Consider the following 20806-nt stretch of genomic DNA (forward strand, 5'->3'; position numbering starts at 1 on the left):
AAAGCCTGGAAAAATTAAGGGTAGAGGTACAAAGACAGATTAACTATTTATTTATGTATTAGAGTTATACTCCAAAAAGCCCACTGGCTTAAATAATCAGACAAATAACCCAGAGATAGGATTCCACAAATTATACCCCAGGACTTGAGAACTCCAATTCTACTCCCCCTCCTCCTCCCCTTCCCTACTCCACTTCCCTGCCTAAACCCCCATACAGACAAAGGATGGGATGGGATATGCAAAAGTGCTCAGCATGAGCATAATTGCTTCCCTTGAAATTGGCACTAAAACACTTATTAGAGAAGAACTGAATTAGGCCAGCACAGACTGCATGTGGAAAACCACCCAAAAGTCACAATAGAATTGTGGTTTAATTTCTGTGTTTTCCATTTAAAGACACATTGGCATTCTAACTCATTAGCTATTGTTCAGCTATTGATTTTTTGATTGGCTGATAATTGAGTAATACATCATTTTAATCTTAATTGTAAAAGCTGTATTTGTTTATACTTTAGATAATAGAGATTAACCTGTGATATTAGCCACAGGACTAATGAAATAGGTTTTTTTTTCATTAGCATATACATTAAGTAGAAGTTGTTTTAGTATAACAATTCTGCCTTTGTTGCTATGTCTAGACATCAGTTCTACCAAGTAGATAAACTGCTAGGAATGCCAGCAATCACCTCATGGTCACTGGATGGATCCCAGTGAGGTTAATAATGGTACCAGCTGATGGCTATTAAGTGATGTGTATAAAAGAAGATTGGTCTCCATCCCAATTCCAATGAACAGATGTGCTCACTTCAAACACAGTTTCAGGCCAGGACTGAGGAGTTTTGGAGTGGCAATGTGAAGAAGCTTGCATTGTTGCCACTTTTGCTTCAGCTGTTGTGTGGGTAATTAAATTACTCCATTCTCTAATGATGCCAATCTGGCAACATTCACAACATTTACCTTCATGTGGGAAATAGCCCGGTGCAAAAAGAAGTGTTCTCTGCAGTATGAGATTAGAAAGAACAATCTGCATTTGCACTGAGGTTCAGGGAGACGAGGCCGAGTATGGAATGATGTATCGCGTTTGTCAGTGATCTTTTGTAGCTATAATAGCTGTCAGTTGAGGCTTTCCAAAGGAAAGGATACAGGAATCCAGTTCATTAACGTAACATTATTCAGAACGTTCTTGCCATCTCTGATGCTGCTAGCATTCAGCTGACTCAGCCTCCTCTTAAAAGTTACATTATTGCTACATGAATAACTTACTGCAAGGTAAGCGGAAGTGTGACCTCGTAGTTCTACTCTATGGTGACTGCCTGCTTCTTTCTCGTACCCTACCGTAGACATGAGGTAGTTCGCCTGAGTTTCACTGGTGGGCAAGCTGTCTGGCTGTGAATGGGAGGTAAGAGGCAGCCACAGAGTAGCTCACATGTGCTAAGTTCACACCTTAGCTTACCTCACAATAACTTGTGTGTTTATTGCTATGGCACCCAACTTTCTGGCCCCTTGGGCCAGATGAATGGCATGGGGTCAGTCTGCAAGCCAGATTTTGTGTGGGGGTTGGTCCATTGGCCCAATTGTGCACCACTCTCATCCAGCCACGTGCCACCCACCAACCCAATCTGGCCACAAACTGCTTCAGTGTGCCCCAAGCTGGCCTGATCTCACTATGCACTGCCAGCTGCCCTGATCCAGCCATGCACTGCCCAGTGGATCCAGCCATGGACCACCTGCTGGTGGGATCTGGTTTGACCCACGGGGCTCCTCACAGGTATGGAAATTTGGCAGTGGGGGAGCCGCAGTTAACACTGCCATCACTCCCCTTCTGCGAAATTTCCAGGCCCTTCGGTAGCCCTGTGAGCTGGAGGATACAACTTCACAGGCTGGAGGTTGAGCACCCCTGGTTTCATGTCTTTAGTGATTGAGAAAGATCTATTAAATCATACAGCCTGTATCCCCAGGAGTGCCTCTTGTCTGAGTGAAAAAAAAAATCTGCCTTTGGAAGAGCAAACTCATCAGAGCATGCAGGCCAGTGCAGTGGAGACAGGAGCAATAACTCAAAGGGAATAATATGAGAATAATTCAAAGAATCATCAAAACAAGTGGACCATGGAAAGAAAGGGCTAAGGAGGCAAAATGGAGAGAGGAGCAGACATGAGGCGATGCTCATATTGACAGCTTTCAGTAGAAGTCATAGTGGACTGATGGTTATACAAGTGCAAACATGAACTGTTCTGACCCTGAGGAGGGTGAAGACACACCATACAATTACTGTGAAGTGATTTGTCCTAACACGTACTCAACAGTAACCAGACAACCAGCTCTCCCAAGCTGGCTGCCTGTGCTAGGCACTATTACAGCCCCTGGCAATTAAGTGGTGAGGGGGTTGATGTGCATGGAGCAAACAGGAATCCTGGCCTGAAACCAGTTGTACACCAGACGGCAGCATACTGTTACCCCTCACTTTCAGAGGAGGGACTTTCCCAAGAGTGGAGTGATTTAGGCTGACATAAGACTATGCTTCAAGTGCTATGGAGTTAAGTAAATTTCCTTTGCAGTTCAGGTGTCATGTATATGTAGAGAAAGAGGCAAAAAGGAGGCAGAAGTAAGTGGGATGATTGGAAAAGGAGACATGGGACCAGGGGAGAGGTTTTCCTCCTCCTCCATACTTTTCTCTTCATTTCTACCCCCAAACTTCTTCAAGCAGCATAACAAACCACTGGTACCTCTTGAGTTTTGTTGGGAACTGTCCAGGGTGCTGTGCTGCTTTTTTTAAGCCTGTTTTTTTAAGGTTGCTTGAATCAGACTTCTTTTAGTTTTTCTGCCTCAAGCAAATTGTCTTGCCCTTGGTTTCCAGAAAGACCCATTCAATATTTAGAGCTGTTTTCTCTCAGCAAAGGGATTGTGTGTATGATTTTGTTAGAATTCCTTTATTTTATGTTTTCATTGAAATACAAAAAGCACCAAAGGAGTGCACAACATCAACAGAATAATGTGATTTCCCACAATAGGCAGTCTCTCCCCACACTCACTTTTTGTGTACATTTAGGAATGGGTATAGCAAAACAGGCAGAGCCCTGCACTGAAGTATGTGTAGAGCGAAAGCTTTCAAAGGACACATTTGGAGGAGGGCCGCAGCATTTTGATAGTTGCTTTTCATGCAAAGAGGAAAGTGCCCATTTATTTTAAAGGATAGGGCTCTCTTTGACCAGGTAGGACTATTGATCATGGAGCTAGAGATCATGGCCCCACTGTCTCTCACACTTCTCTAGGAAAGTTGGTGCTAGGTGCCACAGTAAGATTGTATTTGTGTCTGCTGGGGCTGCAAGAGAAAATGGGCAGGCTCCCTTTGCCCTCATTCTGTCTTACAGAATGGAGATTCCAGCCCTCCAGTTAATTTTTGTTCTTAATCTTTGTGTCTCGCCTTCAAACACTACAACTAATTTTTTTTCTGAGTTCAGCAAACAGGAGAATTCAGCTGCAGTTTGCAAAAGCTGCTCTATTATTCCAGCATAAACATGTGCTATTTCCTTACCACTTGATTAATTCCAGTAAAAAGTATCATGCAATGTTACTGACAATTGAAAAAGAACAAAAAGTCTGCTTTTGTTTCCATTCCAGAGAAGTAGCATGTATCCCTGTTCCTTTACAATTTACCAAGGGACTCCAAGTATTTGTTTAATTGCTGCACAAACACAAAATGAAGTGACTTTGATACAATTCTGTTAGTCTCAGCTACATCTGAATGACCTACATAAGAAGCATGCTTAGGCTAATATAACAAAACAAGACATTCAAGTTGTAATGAGGCTTTAATTTTACACAATCCAGAGTTGAACATATTTGTACTAATATGGACTACTCCTGCAGTCATCAGCCTTTTTAGAGCACAGGTTGGAATAACCCAGCCCAGATCAGAGGTAGGCAGATACTAGGATGCTTCTTCCTGCCATGACATAGGAAAAGCCCTGGCCACCAAAACCCCATGTCTGCAGCCCAGATCCAATGGCTCTGCAGGTTGGATATGAAAGTTTCTACCCCCTGGGCTATTTGATTGAATATCTTGAAGCACATGGGACCCTTTCAATCTTAGAAGAATTTGGTATGTGCAAGATGTAATGATTTAACCTTGCCTTGACTTAATGTTTGATCAGCTAGGGCTGTTGGCACTGGATTTATGATCCAGATACCTTGTTCCAGGCAGAACTAAACCCTCAGACCAACCACAACTTCTCCATTCAATAATAGGCAAATTTTATACAGTGATTAATTCTTTTATTATAATAATAATCTTTTATACCACTTGATTAATTCTGCCAGTCCTAGGGTTCACAGAGGGAAGGTTTGTCAGGCCAGTACACAAGCTTCACCCTGAGGTTCCTTCTTGAATGTGGGATGTCAGCAGCCTGGAGGTTGAGGACCGAGGCTCACCCGCCTCCCACCAGTGGGGTGGGTGAGAGAGGCTGCTAGTGTGTCCTCTGTCCATGGTGGCCTTGGGTTCTCCTCTTGGGGACCCTTTGCTGCTCTGAAATCCTTCCTTTTGTATTCTTTCTTTCCTCTGGTGGTAATCTTGACACTTTATTCCTGAGCATCATTGATTGGTTTCCCTGTGGTCATCATACTGTCCACCTTCTGTCAGCATATTCCTTTGTTTCCCAAACCCATCACATGCAAACATCTTAATTTGGTCATTTATCGGTGTCTTAATTAGGTCTCTCCACCACAACTGGAAATCCCAAGGGCTCTGCAGCTGGTCACTGTGACCTGCCCATAGTAGCAGAGTCCCTTATCTCTGTTTTGGGGTTTTCAGGGAACACTGTGGTGAATATCTTCAATTTCACAGCCTGTCTGTCTGCTGGCTTCAGACACAGAGGGCCTTGAAGAAAACGTCACAAACAGGCTTTTAGAAACTAATTAATCCTTGCCATTCCCCTTGACCATTTTTCTAATGCATGACTACTTTACCTACAAGCTAATTCCCAAAAGTAAACCTCTAAATACCATTTTCTAGCCATCAAGGGCTATTTACTAAAGGCAATATAAGGGGTCCCATTGATTTCAGTGTCAACTGAGCCCTTATAGAATGGTGATTTTAATACCAATTACTCAATTTCTTAGATTTCGTAGATTCATAGACATTCAGGCTGGAAGGGACACCGGAGGATCATCGAGTCCAGCCCCCTGCTCCAGGGGCAGGAATTCAGCAGGGATCATAGGATCCCAGCAAGATAAGCATCCAAATGTGTCTTGAAGGTGTTCAAAGTGGGTGCTTGAACTGCCTCCGGTGGCAGTCTATTCCAAACCTTGGGGGCTTGGACAGTAAAGAAGTTCTTCCTTATGTCCAATCTGAATCAGTCACGGCGGAGTTTGTGACCATTCAATCTTGTCATCCCTTGGGGCACTCTGGTGAACAGATGTTCCCCCAGATCCTGATGAGCACCCCTGATAAACTTATATGTGGCCACCAGATCACCCCTGAGCCTGCACTTTTCTAGGCTGAAGAGTCCCATGGCTCTCAGCCTCTCATCATAAGGTCTATTTTCCTGACCTCTGATCATGCGCGTGGCTCTTCTCTGGACTCTGTGAAGCTTCTCCACATCCTTTTTGAATTGTGGAGCCCAAAACTGGATGCAGTACTCCAGCTGCAGCCTCACCAAGGCCGAGTACAACAAGAGAATGACGTCGCGCAGTTGGCTGGACAAGCATCTATGGATGCAAGCCAGAGTTCTGCTCACTTTACTAGCTGCAGTATTACATTGAAGGCTCATGTTCATCTTGTGGTCAATCGTGACCCCCAAGTCCCTTTCGTCTGTAGTGCTGACCAGCGTAGCACTGCCAAGCCTATAAGCATGCTACAGGTTTTTCCTCCCAAGGTGGAGAACTTTGCATTTTTCAGTGTTGAACACCATCAGGTTCTCATCTGCATGTTTCATGAGCCTGTCAAGATCTGTCTAGATCACCCTTCTTTCCTCAGGTGTGGATGCTTTACCATAGAGTTTTGTGTTGTCGGCAAACTTGGCCAGTCCACTTCTGACACCAATGTCCACATCATTGATGAAGATGTTAAACAGTATAGGCCCTAGGACAGAGCCTTGAGGGACCCCACTGGTGACCGTGCACCAAGATGATTGGCTTCTGTCAACCACCACCCTCTGGGTCCTACTGCAGAGCCAATTCCCCATCCAGTGGATCATGGTGAAGTTAAGGCCGCAGTTAGCCAGTTTTGCCAAGAGGTGATCATGGGATACCAGATCAAAGGCTTTTTAAAGTCAAGATATACAACATCAATCTCTTCCCCCTTGTCCAGGTGATAGGTCACCTGGTCATAAAAGGAAATGAGTTTGGTCAAGCAAGACCTACCCGCAACAAACCCGTGCTGGCTATCCCTCAGGATATTGCTGTCAGCTGGTCTGTTAAGGATGGCCTCCTTGATAATCTTTTCCAAGACCTTCCCCAGGATAGAGGTCAGGCTGATGGGCCTGTAGTTTGCCAGATCTACTTTTCTCCCTTTCTTGAAGATTGGCACGACATTGGCCTTCTTCCAATTTTTGGGCACTTCATCAGAACACCAGGAGTTCTCAAAGATCCATGCCAGGGGCTGAGCTGTGATGTTAGCCAGCTCCTTGAGTACCCTTGGGTATAAACCGTCAGGGCCAGCTGACTTGAAGGTATCCAGCCTGTCAAGGTATTCCTTCACAAGGTCGGCTTCGATGGAGGGTAAGGAATCTCCCTCACCCAGGCCTCCCAAACCCACAGTAGGCAGGGGCGTCCCAAGGGACTGGTGAAAAACTGACACAAAGTACCCATTTAGCAAGTTTGCTTTTTCATGGGCATCGGTTGTCAGTTGTACCACCTGGTTTAACAGGGGTCCAATGTTGCTTTTGCTTTTCCTCCGGCTCCCCACATATCTAAAAAAGGACTTTTTATTGTCCTTGATATTTGTAGCTAGCTGCAGTTCCATTTCAGCCTTGGCTTTCCTGGTTTGCTCTCTGCAGGTCTGGACCAGAGTAGAGTATTCCTCCCTGGCAGTCTTCCATCCTTTGTAGGTCTTCCTTTTAAGACACAGGAGGTCTGCCAGTTCTCTAGAGAGCCAAGAGGGCTGCTGTGCCCTTTTGGTGCCTTTCCTCTGAGATGGGATGGACTTTGCTTGTGCATCCAGGAATGCTCCCTTGAGGATCAACCACTTGTCCTGAATTCCCCTCCCCTTTGGGTTGTGGCCCTTTAGGGCCTCACTGACATGCCTCCTTAGTTTGTCAAAGTCAGCTTTCCTGAAGTCGAGGACTTCTGTATTACTGACTGACTTGCCAGCTTTACAGCAGATGGTGAAGAATGTAATCTACATATATGTCAATTTCAGTAGGACACAGTGGCCACGTCTACATGAGACATTTACTGCGCAGTAGCTCATTCGTACTGTGCGGTAGCGTTAAGGGGCACAAAACATGATGTGAGGCTACTGCGCAGTAGTAATGAGCTACACTCAGCGTCACCCAGAAGCCACGTGGGAACACTACTGCATGGTAACTCCGGTTACTCTGCAGTCATTTAGTACTTGGTTATGCAAGTACTAAATGACTGTGCAGTAACAACTGCACAGTCAACATCTTGTGTAGACACAGCCAGTCTTTAGCAGAGGAAAATTACACATTGCACAAAATTAGGAGGCATTTTAAGCCTATTTCATAACCAAGGTTTATACATTATTCTTTTTTTTTCAATCAAAACCTTCCATTGCAGCCTTTTATTTTTGCATGTGAGAGCTTTCTACACTCCTTTTGCAAAAGCATGCAGACAGGAGAGACATCTGTATAAGCTGGAGGCTTTTCTTATTTCCATTATGTCAAATTCATTTTAGAATTAGACATCAGATATTGTGCAGTTGAATTCATTCCGGACTGTGGCATCAAAATTGTGCAGTCAAGCTCAGAGCAACAAGACGGAAGGCATTGCTTATTGTACAGTGCCTTTTAAAAGGAAGCAGTCCCATTTAATTAAAGAAAATAAATAAATGACACCTTCAGAGTACATTAAACTCTTTCTGCAGTCCTTCGCATACAGCCACCCACGTGCACGCTTTTATTGTGTGTTCCCAGTGTTCTGTTCATTTGTGTTTTTAATGCATGTACGTGACATACGATTCCAAGTACTTAGCATATGGGTAAATAAATAAAGTCAAAAATTGAAAGTGAGTATAACAATGTGCCATCAAATCATTGGTGCCTGGCAGAAATTTTGTGACTGTCTTGATAAGGACCATTACCAGAATCAAGAGACGAGGTGCATGGATTATGGAGGTAAAGCCCTAAGGGTTTTGCACAAATGTTCTACCCTTTCTTACAGTCAGCCCCATGAGCTCTTGTTTTTTTCTGACCAAGGAGCTGCTGTTTAGAAGTGGCAAAGAAATGGTACCTGTAAATGAAGAATGGATACCTTTCTATAAGTATCCATTTGTTCAACAACAAACCATTGTGGTTGCTAATGGCCACTTATATACTGCATTTTCTCACATACAGCATGCACTTTTTCAGCTGCTGGAAATTGGAGTGTTCATTGTAGGAGAGAAATATGTTAAGAGCAGGTTCTGATGTTTACAGGTAAAACTAAAAGTACAAATTATTGTGACCCCTATGGGGCAGAACAGTGAGTAGGCTCAGATCCCTAGCTACTGCTCCTCAGTTCCTACAAGGAAAGATCTTTTTTTTCCCTTCATTCTGCCTTTCAAAAATAGATCTTTTTTTCCTTCATTTTGCCTTTGTGTTGTATTTCAGGGTGTGTTGTATGCAGTAAAATACAGTACTAAAATACAGTAGTAAGAAAGCAAGAATTCCTTCAACTGCAGATGTGGAGTGGAGTTCTACTGTCCATCTACAGGAAGTCAAACTAGGTGATCATAAAGGTCTCTTTTCAACTTTAAAATCTATTAATCTATATTAAGGACTCAGCAGCTCAGGAAATATTTCTAACATGAGTGGATTTTGTACTTTAAGATGTTAAAACCTTAAAACCAGTGTTTGCTTGCTCAGGCACCAGGGAACAAAGCAGTGGGTGGCCTGAATCCATTCCACTGCCCTTCATAGTAAATGCATGACTGCATTCTTCACTGGTGGATTTGCACAGAACAGATCAGCTTCTGGTTTGCCTGCAGAAATTTGACCTCTCTTTCTGTCTCCTCTGTCTAAACTGTACCTCATCTCAGTTGTCTTATGGCCAGCATGCTCGCTACAATAATATCTACATAGACCTCAGGGCAGATACAGAGGTGATGCAGTACTGCAGTCCAGCTCTCTTTCAGACCATGCTGCAGGAGCAGCAGAGCATCCACACATTCAAGCAGTAAAACATGTTAAATACTCTCATATTGTAACAAAGTTAGGACTTTGTGTGGGAGGAGTCTCCAGATCATGTTCAAATAACACATGGTCAGCTATCATTGAATCACTCGATGGAGATAATATAACAAATTTGAGTCCTTCAAGGCTGCATGGTCTTTTAGCTCCCTGTTCCTAGAAATGAGGCCCCTGATACCTGTTTGTATTAATTAGGAAAGGCATACATTCTTCTGGAGTGAAATATCTGCAAGGTGTTTCCCTGAAGAATTAGAAATTGAAGGGGAATTCGGTACAACCTTTCTCCCCTTATTTCCTAAGTGTCCATCAGAGTGCAAAAGACGTTCCCTGAGCTCTCCTCCTTTATACCTCCATCCTATATGGAGGACACCCATGCTGTTTTTTAACAACTTGGGCTGCTGTAATGGCAGTCATACTGGCACTGGAAATTATTTCTATTGATTTATATAATCCAGTTTTACAGAAGTAGCCCCAGTCACCTTTTTGTGCCCAACCTTGGGGACACCCCCAAGAAGAGGGAGCACCCTGAGGAAGTGGAGTCTTTTATCCAGGTGGATGCAGAAAAACCTGTACATCCCCAGCAAAGTGAGAGGGCTTGTTTTTTTAAGTTTTTTTTTTTTTTTTATTCCAGATACATTCTTCCCCCAAAAAAGCAAAGGTGTTGAATGCCCATTATGAATCTCAAGTCAGCCCCTGAGGTTCAGAATAGTCATTCCATCTTCAATAGTTTCTTTACAAGATTGATTTGAGGCTCTGACTATAATGACCACAAATTTTCCCATAAGTATATACCAGGCTCACATAGATTTTCTACTAGAACAAGCTATTATGAATTCAGATTCTACCCTTTGGGTCCTTGACAGGTGTTGACATCATTCTTAGCAACAGCACATCTGCATTGATAAGACGTAGAATTGTTTCTGTATCTAGATAATTGGTTAGTGCAAGGGAAATAAAAGAAAGAAGGTTCTACAATCAGTAAACTTCTTCCATCCTCTCAGCCACATATTAAATGAAAAAAAGTCAATCTTAACACTAACCCATACTATAGAATTTTTTTAGATGAAAGTCACTCCAGAGCACCCAAAATATATTTGCCTAAGTCCCCCCAGGACCAGTCTATACCAGCCTGATGTGGGCAAGACAGTTTTGGTTCTCATGTCTCCTACAAGTGTTTGATAGTTCTCCTGTTCACTTATATTTTAAGTCATCTCCCCACATTTCTGTGAAGGTGTGGCCTATCTTACAGCCGTCAGCTAGGAGGGTAGGAAAACTGGGAACTCTTGAGTCATACCTGCCCTATCCCATCTCTCGTCATGTTAAAGTTTTGCCTGGACCACTCCCCAAATTTCTGTGCAGCATTCTTACAGAATTCCACATTAATCAAGTGTTTGACTTACTTATTTGTCCTTCACACCAAGTATGGGTTGTGAAGAAATGGGATTGTGATTTTAGAGGTCAGAAGGGCTTTGGCATTTTACCTGCAGAGTGCAAAGCCCTTCATAAAATCTGCTTACCCTCTTTGCTGAGAGAAGGCAAAGCAGTTCAGCCCAGAGACTTGCAAATGGTGGTGTGCTACTTTGTGATGAATTATCTATGAAACTAAAACCAGGCAATATCAGGACATTCAAACAGTCATATTCTGCGTCTCCCCTTAAGATTGTCCCTAATACTAACATGCACCACAGCAACATGGGGCATGGGGGTCTATACATTCCTTTTCAAACCATTATGTGCTTTTATAGGAATCTGCTTCAGATGTCTGGGGCAGTCCACCACCCAGCAATTGGTTATATCTATGAGCACCCACCTCCTCATTAATTATGCTGTTTGGTAGTCATCTATATGAAATATATATGGGGACAAGCATTAAAGACAGTACAGTAAAGTACAGTAACAGAAGTTCTTCAGATGTGGGGGGTGTATGTGTGTTTATTCCACTAACTACCCCCCTTTCCTCTGCTTTGGGCTCCTCTACACCCTGAGGCGTATAGGATGGAGAAAAATTATAATGGTGGTTGGTCCCATACAGCCTTTATTTCTTTGAACAGTTGACAGAACTAGATCAGGCTCATGTGTGGACTAAGTAAGTTCAGCCGGCTAAAATCTCTGGGCCCGGGTTTGTTGAGCCCAAGATCACCCACAGTAGAATATACCTATGGACAATACTGCTAAGAGCTCCAGTTCCTCTACAGGTAACCTTTCTTTTCTATCCTCTTTAACATTATTACTGCAGGAAAGCTTATGCATGTAGGTCAGGTATGCCTGAGACTTTGAAAGTGGTCATTTATGGGGTTGACTCTGTTCTGTTTCTGGTAGTAATTTCCACAGACAGGGATTCAATCTCAATCTTCAATCTATGGTAGTTTGTCCATATCATAACTTGAGTTTTGACAGTACATAGACATTCATAATTGATCATCTTTTATTCCATTGAATCTAGACATAAATTATATATAAAAAAATCTATCAAGATTACCACCTAATCGTGTCTCAAAATTCTCAAAGACAGTGTAAGTATACCGCAGACTTTTGGAGCTAGAAGGTATTGAAATTTAAGACCAATGTTTACCTTATACACACACGGTATTGTTGGGTTTTTTTATTTTGTGAAAATAGTAGTTTGGAGCACAAATATTTGTTATTTCATAAAAACAACTAGAAACATAAGTGAAATGCTTCAACGTAAAGGTTCATTGTGGAATAATATTAAGGTTTTTTTTCATTGATGTGAAAGCATTATGTAAGGGGAAGATATATTTTTTAATGGTTCTATTTCAAATCTTTACTGTTCTCTATGAAATGGTGACTGCATTTCAGACTAATGAAAATTCACCTGTAGGGCATGATGTAACCTAAATTAGATTATTGTGTTCCTGGTCACAACCAAACAGTCCTTTTGTATAGTTTGATCTTCATCAGAAACTGTAGGAGTCAATACCAGCAGCCAGATTGGATTTTCCATTCTTACCTATTCTTGGAAATATCTGCCTTGATACTCTGGTAAAAACCATGTCAGATGGGACTGGAGTTTGTCATAAAAGCAATTATTGATCATGTGTTCCTGGAAATTAGCATCATTGTCTTCTCAGAGACTGTTCTCACTGACAGCAAATTGGAAATGTGCCAGTCTCAAAGTTTGAGTCAAAGTAGATTTTTGGTATGATTAGGAACATAGGGCTTGATAGGGACTCCTGGACCACTGAGTCCAGGCCTCTGTATTCACAAGCCATCATTTACCCAAGAAATCCCCCTAATCTCTATTTTACAGCGGGTGTAAGAATACCAGTGACAGAAAGATGTAAAAGTGGCCTGCTGGCTCAGGCAGGAGGAAGCTGCTTTTCAACAACCTCAGGCCTGTCACCTATGCTGTCCTTGGCCTGCCAGTTACTAACGGGACTGGGTAGGAAACTGTTGTCTTGTTCAGCCTCAGGACATTAGAAAACAAAGCTACACAGCCAACTGCAAGTTGAGAAGATGCCATTTGGGACAAGAAGGAGGCATTTCAGGGCAGGGGTATGACAGATGAAGGCCTTTCTGTGGAAGGTCCATGACCAAAAGTGCAATAAGGGTTGCTGCCTGCAGAATCAAGGAACTATGACTGGGTGCCTGTTAGGTACTACTTGTCCTCTATGCTCCAGATTTGCATAGACAATGTGGAAAATTGAGGCTTTAACCCCTGGCAAGTTAAGGTGAAAATCAGTCAGTGAAAAGGTAGAACTAAACTTGAGAGAACGGACAGAAATCTTAGTTGTACATGATCAATGTGTTATAAACACAACATACATTACTGGAACAAGGACTCATGACCAACATTAAGCAGCTTCATATGGGTCTTTGCTCTTGAATACTGGGGATGTGATCTTGTTCATATTTTAAGCCTTTGTTGCCTATAAACATAGACTTTCCCCCTCCATTTATCCATCTAATGCTAAGCACACTCAGATCTTGTGTTTTTGTTGTCATTCCTCCTGCAGGTGAATGGTATTGATCTTCGAGGTGCTACCCATGAGCAGGCTGCAGCTGCACTAAAAGGAGCAGGGCAGACGGTAACAATCATAGCACAATATCAGCCAGAAGGTAAGTAAAATAACCGATATGTAGACATACAAAGAAAGAAAAATGCCTCCCATTCAACAGGACAAAGTTTTGGTAGATAATGCGTTTCCTAGTCATAATCAGCAAACCATCTGAAATGCCTTTTCAACTAATAGTATGATACTGAATGAGTTATGATTACTTTTTATTGCTGTTTTGCTTTCAGAAATGTCGCAGACAGCTATAAGTACCATCTTGAAATATGATTATAAGAAAGCAGCCTGTACCAGTTTATCATTTTATTTCCATTATTACTTATTCAATAATTTCTCTCTGTTCTCCATGTCCCTTGGAGCCTGCTAGTGCAGAACTGAATCTTTAAGGATGTACAGTAATCCTGGGAAGAGCTGATGTTGGTCTCAGTGGATCAAGATCAAAATTAAGCAGATATAGTCTTTTCTTCATGAATGCACAAAAGCTCCCATTAATACCAGTGGTGGTTATACATTTGTATTGCTGGGGAATTAATGACAGATAGCAGATATTTGCAGGAAAAAAATGACATCCTGCTAAATAAAAATGTCCAAGGAAACGGTACATTTTCCACCAGCTGTTAATATAGTATAGACCTGGCCATCTAAATGTGTTAATGATTCATGGGAAGACGTATGAATTTTTGGTAGGAATTCAATCTCATTTTTCCACAGAGAACTGTAATCCCAACCTCTCACCCTGAGGAGCTGTGTCTGTTTTAAATTGGCACTACATTGTTACTCTTCCAGTAAATAGTTTTAGCTCAATTCAGAACTTCTGCTATGACCTGTCAAAACGAGCCTTTGATTCTCTCTAATTGTACCCTGCCAAGAACATATGTGGGTCTCAGGTGATACAGAACAAATTTAAAAATAGATCCAGCGATTCAGGTTTTATTTCCAGAGATGCTGATGTGATGAATTAGCACTTTCAGAGTTTATGAAATCTGATACCTCTAAATCCCACACGTAAAGAAAATTTAGGGGGAAATTTGCTGGTGTCTTATCTAGACAGTGGAGCCTTTAAAATTGGGTTCCACCTTGACACCAAATGAAGAGTGTGTCTACACTGTAGTCACCAGGAAGGACAGTAAATTAGCCCTGGCTGAGATTTGTGCTGCTGAAGCTAGACTGATACTAAGCCTTAAGCCTTAATGCAATGCATTGCATTGACTTAATTTTTTTTTTAAATCTCTGGGTTCCCTGCACTACAGTTCAGAGTGCTTGTCCTAGGGAATGGTATCTTCTGGCCCGACCAGGAAGGTTTCAAAGGTTGTAATATTCTGTTGTTTTGAATGTAGATATAATGCATCAGTAGCAAGCTGGTCTGTTGGCTCAGAGTGTGCTTTGCAGAAGACCTTGATATCGTTACCATTTATGTTATCTTATTCCCTGTGTCAACAGGGCCTGAGAATGCTGCAGAGCCAAGGTATCCAGGCTTCAGTGGGGTTTACACATTTGGCAATTATTCTGTCCAGTTAAAAAGTGCTGCTACCTTAATGAGCACTGGTTGCACGTTCTTTAAGGGAGAGGAAAGCAGCTACATTGCAAGATACAGGGGATGGGAAAAGCTATGTATTAGTCAAAAGGCAGAGGGATCTGCAGGCCCTGAGAAAAGAGATGGGAGAACTCTGCCAAAAAAGAGGTGGTTTGGGAGCCTATACAAGATATATCACTGCCTAAGGAATGGGGAGATATCCACATTACTGTAACTATCATGTAATAATCATTGCTTGTTCTTCTTGCTGAAAGTCTCATTGGATAAAAGCAGATGTCACCTGATGTCCCATTTGTGCTGCCATAAAATTGGTAAGCACCCTTTGTCATGCCACCACATCAGAGCAAAATCAGTGGCATGACACCAGATAGTCATAAATTCTGCTGCTTTATTGCAGCAGATATCTATTAGCTGCGTGGTGGGAGACTGTGAGCAGCCTGAACTGTCTGCCCTCTCCAGTCACCCAGGGCTGGTGCTTCAGGGGCATGAGGACCTCTCAACCCCCCCAGGGCAACTGTCTGGCTTTCCCAGATTACGCCTGGAAATCTCAGGGTGCCTCTCCAAACATGTGTGTTTTGCCCTAGGAAGCAGATCAGCTGTGCCATGACATCATGGTACAGCTGACCTGCTTTATTTATTTATGGCATTTATTTCCAGGCATAGAGACAACAGGCTGAGTTTTCTTCCCGCATTCAAAAGTAGTTCCTCTTACCGAGAAGTGAGATGCATTGCTGAGCTAGGCTTACTGCTGAACGTGCTGTGCCAGTTTGATGGCCAGACTGAGGACATCAGCCATCACGCCTCTCACTCTTCATAACTATTACATTTCAGGCTATGTATTTCTCAGACCCAAATTGTCACCCTCCTCCTTGCCAACCAAAATTAAAGTTCAAGCATGTTCAAAAGACACACCATTAAGACAGATACAAATGGGAAAAGCTGAGATAAAGGGAGGCAAAAAATAGAATTAGGAGTAAACAAGGTTATAAAAACATTCATAGCTAATTACATGTATGAAATGCATTTTATATGTGTGTGTGTGTGTGTGTGTGTGTGTGTGTATATATATATATATATATATATATATGAAGGCCTAGTCCAATGTAATCTTGTTCCAATTAGCTACTGCAGCTTGCTTATCTGTTTTTATACTGCAGTCATCACCATGGTTTCTGAGTGCTTACAGCAATCTTGCCAAATTGCTCTGTGACATTGGTTGAGTTGTATACACAGTGCCTATACTGTTTAACAGATTTTGTTCATACATTTAGCTAATTTGACATATTTTTTTCTGTTTCTACCAGCTCCATAGCCTGTCAAATTTTATTTGGTGACTATACAGCTCAAATAATGCTGGTGAAATATATTAACTAACATCCTAAAATATTTTTTCCTGCTTTTCATGCTGCTCATTCATAGTGCTCTGTTCACCACAAAGCGTATTTAGGATGGACTAATCCAATATTAGTGTCTAGTGGTCAAGGAAAGCTGTGTTTAGCACTACATATTTAATGCAAGAGGTTTATTTCTTGAAAGCCGTTAGATAACTGTAACCCATCAAAATAAGTAGGTTTTTTACTAGGATTGGGTCCTAACACAAGTGAGTTAGTAGGCCTGAATTTCTTGATATGGTTAGAGACCCTTTGAGCTTCAGCCCCATTCCTTATAACACCACATAAGGCATGAACTAATCTCCCAGGAGTGTACTACCTCTTATGTCTTATTGCTAAAGAATTTCATTTCATGCTGGGTTTCTGGTTGATGTAAACATTATAGATAAAGATGTGAGATGAAATATTCACCTTCTACAAAATGCCCACAAGCAAAAAGCTGTAAAAGGTTCAAAACAGCTGTTCAAATAACCTTGACACAGAATTATTGAAGGATTTATGGGTCACGCACAAGGACAAACACAGCCTAGATACATCAGCATAAACCGTCATCTTTGTATTAAGGCCCTTGTTTTTCCCTTCCTTGTAATTTTTATTTAATTTCTAATATTCCCTACTTTCATCTTTACCTGTATTTTGGAACTGGTTTGCAGAATGCTATAACTTTTTTAATATCTTTTCTCCAGGAATGTATAACTCCAAAAAGCTTCCACCCAAATTGCCAGAGTATATAAACAAAAATGGATTTGTAGCATGAGTTTTACTATTTTTATAGCCTTTCATATTGAAGTTTTGAGTTGTTACTGCTTCCTGTTATTTGGGAGATCCTGTAATGGCTGTTGCAAATGTTGAGTGATGTTTTGTCTTTGCTTTAATAGGCACATAAATATCCATCTGGAGAGGATGGATTACAGACAGGAAAGTCATTACAGAGGAAAAAATCTCAACTCAGAATGGAGCTATTGATTTTGGGACAGTGCATGATCATATATAATGTTCCAGCGTTAATTGCTAATCATCAACTCCCTGTTAAAATGATTAGTCAGAGGAGTTAATACTTCAGAAAGTTACTGTTTGTGTATTAACGGCAAGAGACAAACATATGTAGATGTTTCAAGGTTTTTACCTGACCATCTTATTGAATTAGGTCACCTTTTGTGAAAATAAAAAGGCACCAGAGTCTGAATTCTCCTTCGGGTTACTTAAGCAGCCAAAAGTTTATTTGAACCTAATCTGACCTCCCCTGACATTTTGAATATTTAGCCTCAGCTGGATCTCATGAATGACATTTCTTGCAAGATTTCTAATGCTTGCCAGGAGGCTGAATAATTTTTCTCTTGGTATTAGGGCACTTTCACTTCTCATCTTTCCTGGACCCAGGAAGTGCAGAGGCTAGCAAAAGCAAAATATATTATCATCACAAAAGTTTTGGGTGCCGTCTGAGCTGTGGGAGGTAATGGGTTTTTCTCTTCCTGTGCCTGAAATGGGAAGTGGGTTGGCAATCAGAAGAAAAGGATACAAATGCCATGAATAAAGCAGGGATAGAGATTGTTAATGGTTATTTGCATGGAAGGGGCCATTATACATTGGTAAAGGGAAGTGTGGGGAAAAAGGAAATATTCCCTTTTTCCATGGTTACTTTTCCTCTGGGTTTCCCTGATTTCTTCACACATATGTGCCCCCATTTTTATTTACTTTACCTCTGAGAGAGGGAGAAAAAGGTAAAGAGGGAGGCAACACAGCTGAGAAAAGGACACAAGTTAACAATGACAGTGAGGAGAAGGTTTGAGGTGAAGTATGAACAGGTAAGAAAGGGAGAAAAGAAGAAGGAATACCACAAATACAAGAGAAAACCAGGTAGTACACAGCCATAATAGAGGAAAGAAGGGATCTATTTCTTGCATTGACAATAAACCTCAGAAAGCAAGGTGAGGAAAGTCTCAAAAGCGGACACACGTCTACATGAGATGCTTTACTTGAGATTAGAGCAAATTACTGTGCAGTAAGTGTCACCATCTACATGTGCAGATGCTTACTCTGCAGTAATTTGTTGTAATCATGAGTAAATGTGCTACCTGTAAATACAAGTAGCAAATTTACTCAGGAGTAATTACTGTACAGTATGGCATGTGTAGATGGTCAACTGGGAGCAAATGTGCTGCCGGGTAACAGGGAGCAGGGGATTGCTCCCTGCCCCTGGGAACTACCTGCTGCCAGGGCCGGCTGTGCCACTGGAGCCTGGGCAGGGACAATGTCCCCTTATCCCAGCAGCATGGAGCTTCCACCCCAGCTCCACAGTTGTGATCATAGAGCCAGGGCAGGGAGACATTGTCCCGGTCTGGGTTCTGCCACCAGAGCCCGCCCTGGCAGGAGGCAGCTCCCAGGGGCAGGGAGCAATGTCCCAGTCCCCACCAGGAGACAGCTGTCTCCTGGCCCCGTGCTCCCTGCCAGCCTCTGGGCTAGAACCCAGAGGGAGCCTAGAGCTCCCCCTGGCTGTTGCAGGGGGCCAGTGCAGAGCCAGTAAGGGTGGAAGCAGACTGCTGCTATGAGCAGCAAACTTGCTCCCATTTCCCCGCATGTGTAGAGACCTGCCTGGCGTGGGCTTCCTCAAGAGAATACCCACCCCAGAGCATTTGCACATATAGACGCACCCACTGTCTGTTGTTTGTAAATGAACTGACATTACTAGACATGATCCATAAGACCATGCTGCCTGGATGCAGTGCCATTGACTTCAGTGAGAGCATCATGTGTATTCATGCACTAGTCACATGCACTGAAGACAAGGTAATGCTTGAATTTCTTCATGCACTGAAGGCAAGGAAACAAGTTTAAGGACTCACAGGCCTCATCTATATGTGTGCTTAACTGCAGGGTAGACTAATTAGGTGCTGCGTGAAGCATCACTGTCTACACATATGATGCTATTAGGCCATAGTAAAGTAATTAATGCCCCCCCCCCCGCATTGCTCCCTCACCTGGCTCCAGCCTCCTGCACTGCCTGCAGCTTACCAGCAGCAGCAGCAGTGGTCAGGGCCGCTCGGGGCCTCATGGTACAGCCCCCCCACATGGGTGCGGCCCGGCTCAGCAGGGCACCACATGCTCCTTGAAACCTCAGGGGTGCTGTGGCTGTCCCCCAGGGCTCAGAGCCACTCATCCCGAGTGGCCAGAGCTCTGAGACAGTGAGTGGTACCTGCCAAGCTGGACTGCACCCTCACAATAAGGCAGCATAGATCCCAGGTGGCCAGGGCCAAGACCCACTGCCCCTTGCACAGAGGGGCTGTGCCATGAAGCCCCGAACGGCCCCCACTACTGCTGCTACTGCCAGTGAGCGTGGGGGGGAGGGGGCTGGGGCCAAGTGGGAGAGCGAGCAGGGGCGGGGGGGAATGAACAGGGGCTGGGGCTGGGTGGCCCTCCCCCATGGTCCCCTCCCTCCCTCCCTCCTCTAGGCCCCCAACCCCCTATTTAGTACAAAGCTCGGTCCGAGTCCCTGCAGTGCACACTGCTGCCTGTCCCGCATGAGCAGGCAGTGTGCTTCAGCACTGGCACAAGGGCCAGCCATTGAGATTCTCTGGCTGGCTACCAAAGCGTCTCTGTGGAGGACTGAGCCTCTGGTTGCCTTCAAGCCCCGCTTTTTTTTCCCCAAAGTATTTTTTGAACCCTGGATATCTAATTTTGCCCCCACACTGCAAATTTGTTCCCTCACGTGCCTCTTGCAGCATCTCAAAGGGGGTTGAGATGCTGCAAGAGGTACATGCATGCTTGTCTGGACATGCCCCAGGGGGGCAGACTCCTGCCTGCCAACTAGCCACCCAGCTCTGCACTTACAGCACCCTTGTGCCCCAGCCAGCCCCTCTGCCACCCAATGCTGCCACCCAGAGCCCAAGGATGCCCCCCGATGCCTCTAGCCCTGGCATAAACTGCTCCGCCCCAGCTCAAATTGCTGCCATCTCAGGTGCACATGTAAACAGTGTGCCCAGGAGTAGTTTACTCTGGCTCAAACTGCTCTGGTATTTATTGCTTTGAACTAATTGCACATGTAAATGCATCCACAGAATCATACAAAAGTAGAGCTGAAGATCCCTTCTAGCCCTCATTAATCCAACCCCTGCTCAAGGCAGGAAAGGATGCATCAAAAATGGGATTAAACCTTGTAGACCAAAAAAAGATGAGGGATCCCACTCACTCATTTTAGCTCTATGCTCATGTTTATAACATTATTGGAAATATGTTTTTCTACCCTTCTTTCCCTGCCCCCTGTTTATCTACCTTTTAAAATCCCTTTTAAAACCAGTTCTATACATGTATAGCTAATGAGGACCCCTTTTTTTCCCTCTGCAAAATGGACAATTGGTATGTCCTGGTGAGCTACTAAAATAGAAGGCTTATCTTAGAAGGACTGATCATATACATGTTGAGTTGGATGTCACTAGCAAGTTAATATTTATCCAAAATTATGCTAATGGGACTGTAGGAAATAGCCTTGTCCTCTGAAATTCCAGG

At 43.1% G+C, this 20806-nt stretch overlaps 1 protein-coding gene across 10 annotated transcripts in view; it reads left to right on the forward strand.

Annotated features, from left to right (window-relative positions):
* DLG2 (discs large MAGUK scaffold protein 2) overlaps window positions 1-20806 on the forward strand; it is a 1595452-nt gene that overhangs the window by 1268121 nt on the left and 306525 nt on the right. For all 10 annotated transcript variants that reach the window (XM_059722034.1, XM_059721995.1, XM_059721996.1 and 7 more), the window contains one exon: window positions 13322-13424. In XM_059722034.1, coding sequence (XP_059578017.1) covers window positions 13322-13424 — 103 coding nt within the window. The remainder of the gene's footprint in view (window positions 1-13321; window positions 13425-20806) is intronic.

The sequence above is a fragment of the Alligator mississippiensis genome, chromosome 1 (genome assembly GCF_030867095.1).
Source record: "Alligator mississippiensis isolate rAllMis1 chromosome 1, rAllMis1, whole genome shotgun sequence".
Classification (NCBI taxonomy): Eukaryota; Metazoa; Chordata; order Crocodylia; family Alligatoridae; genus Alligator; species Alligator mississippiensis.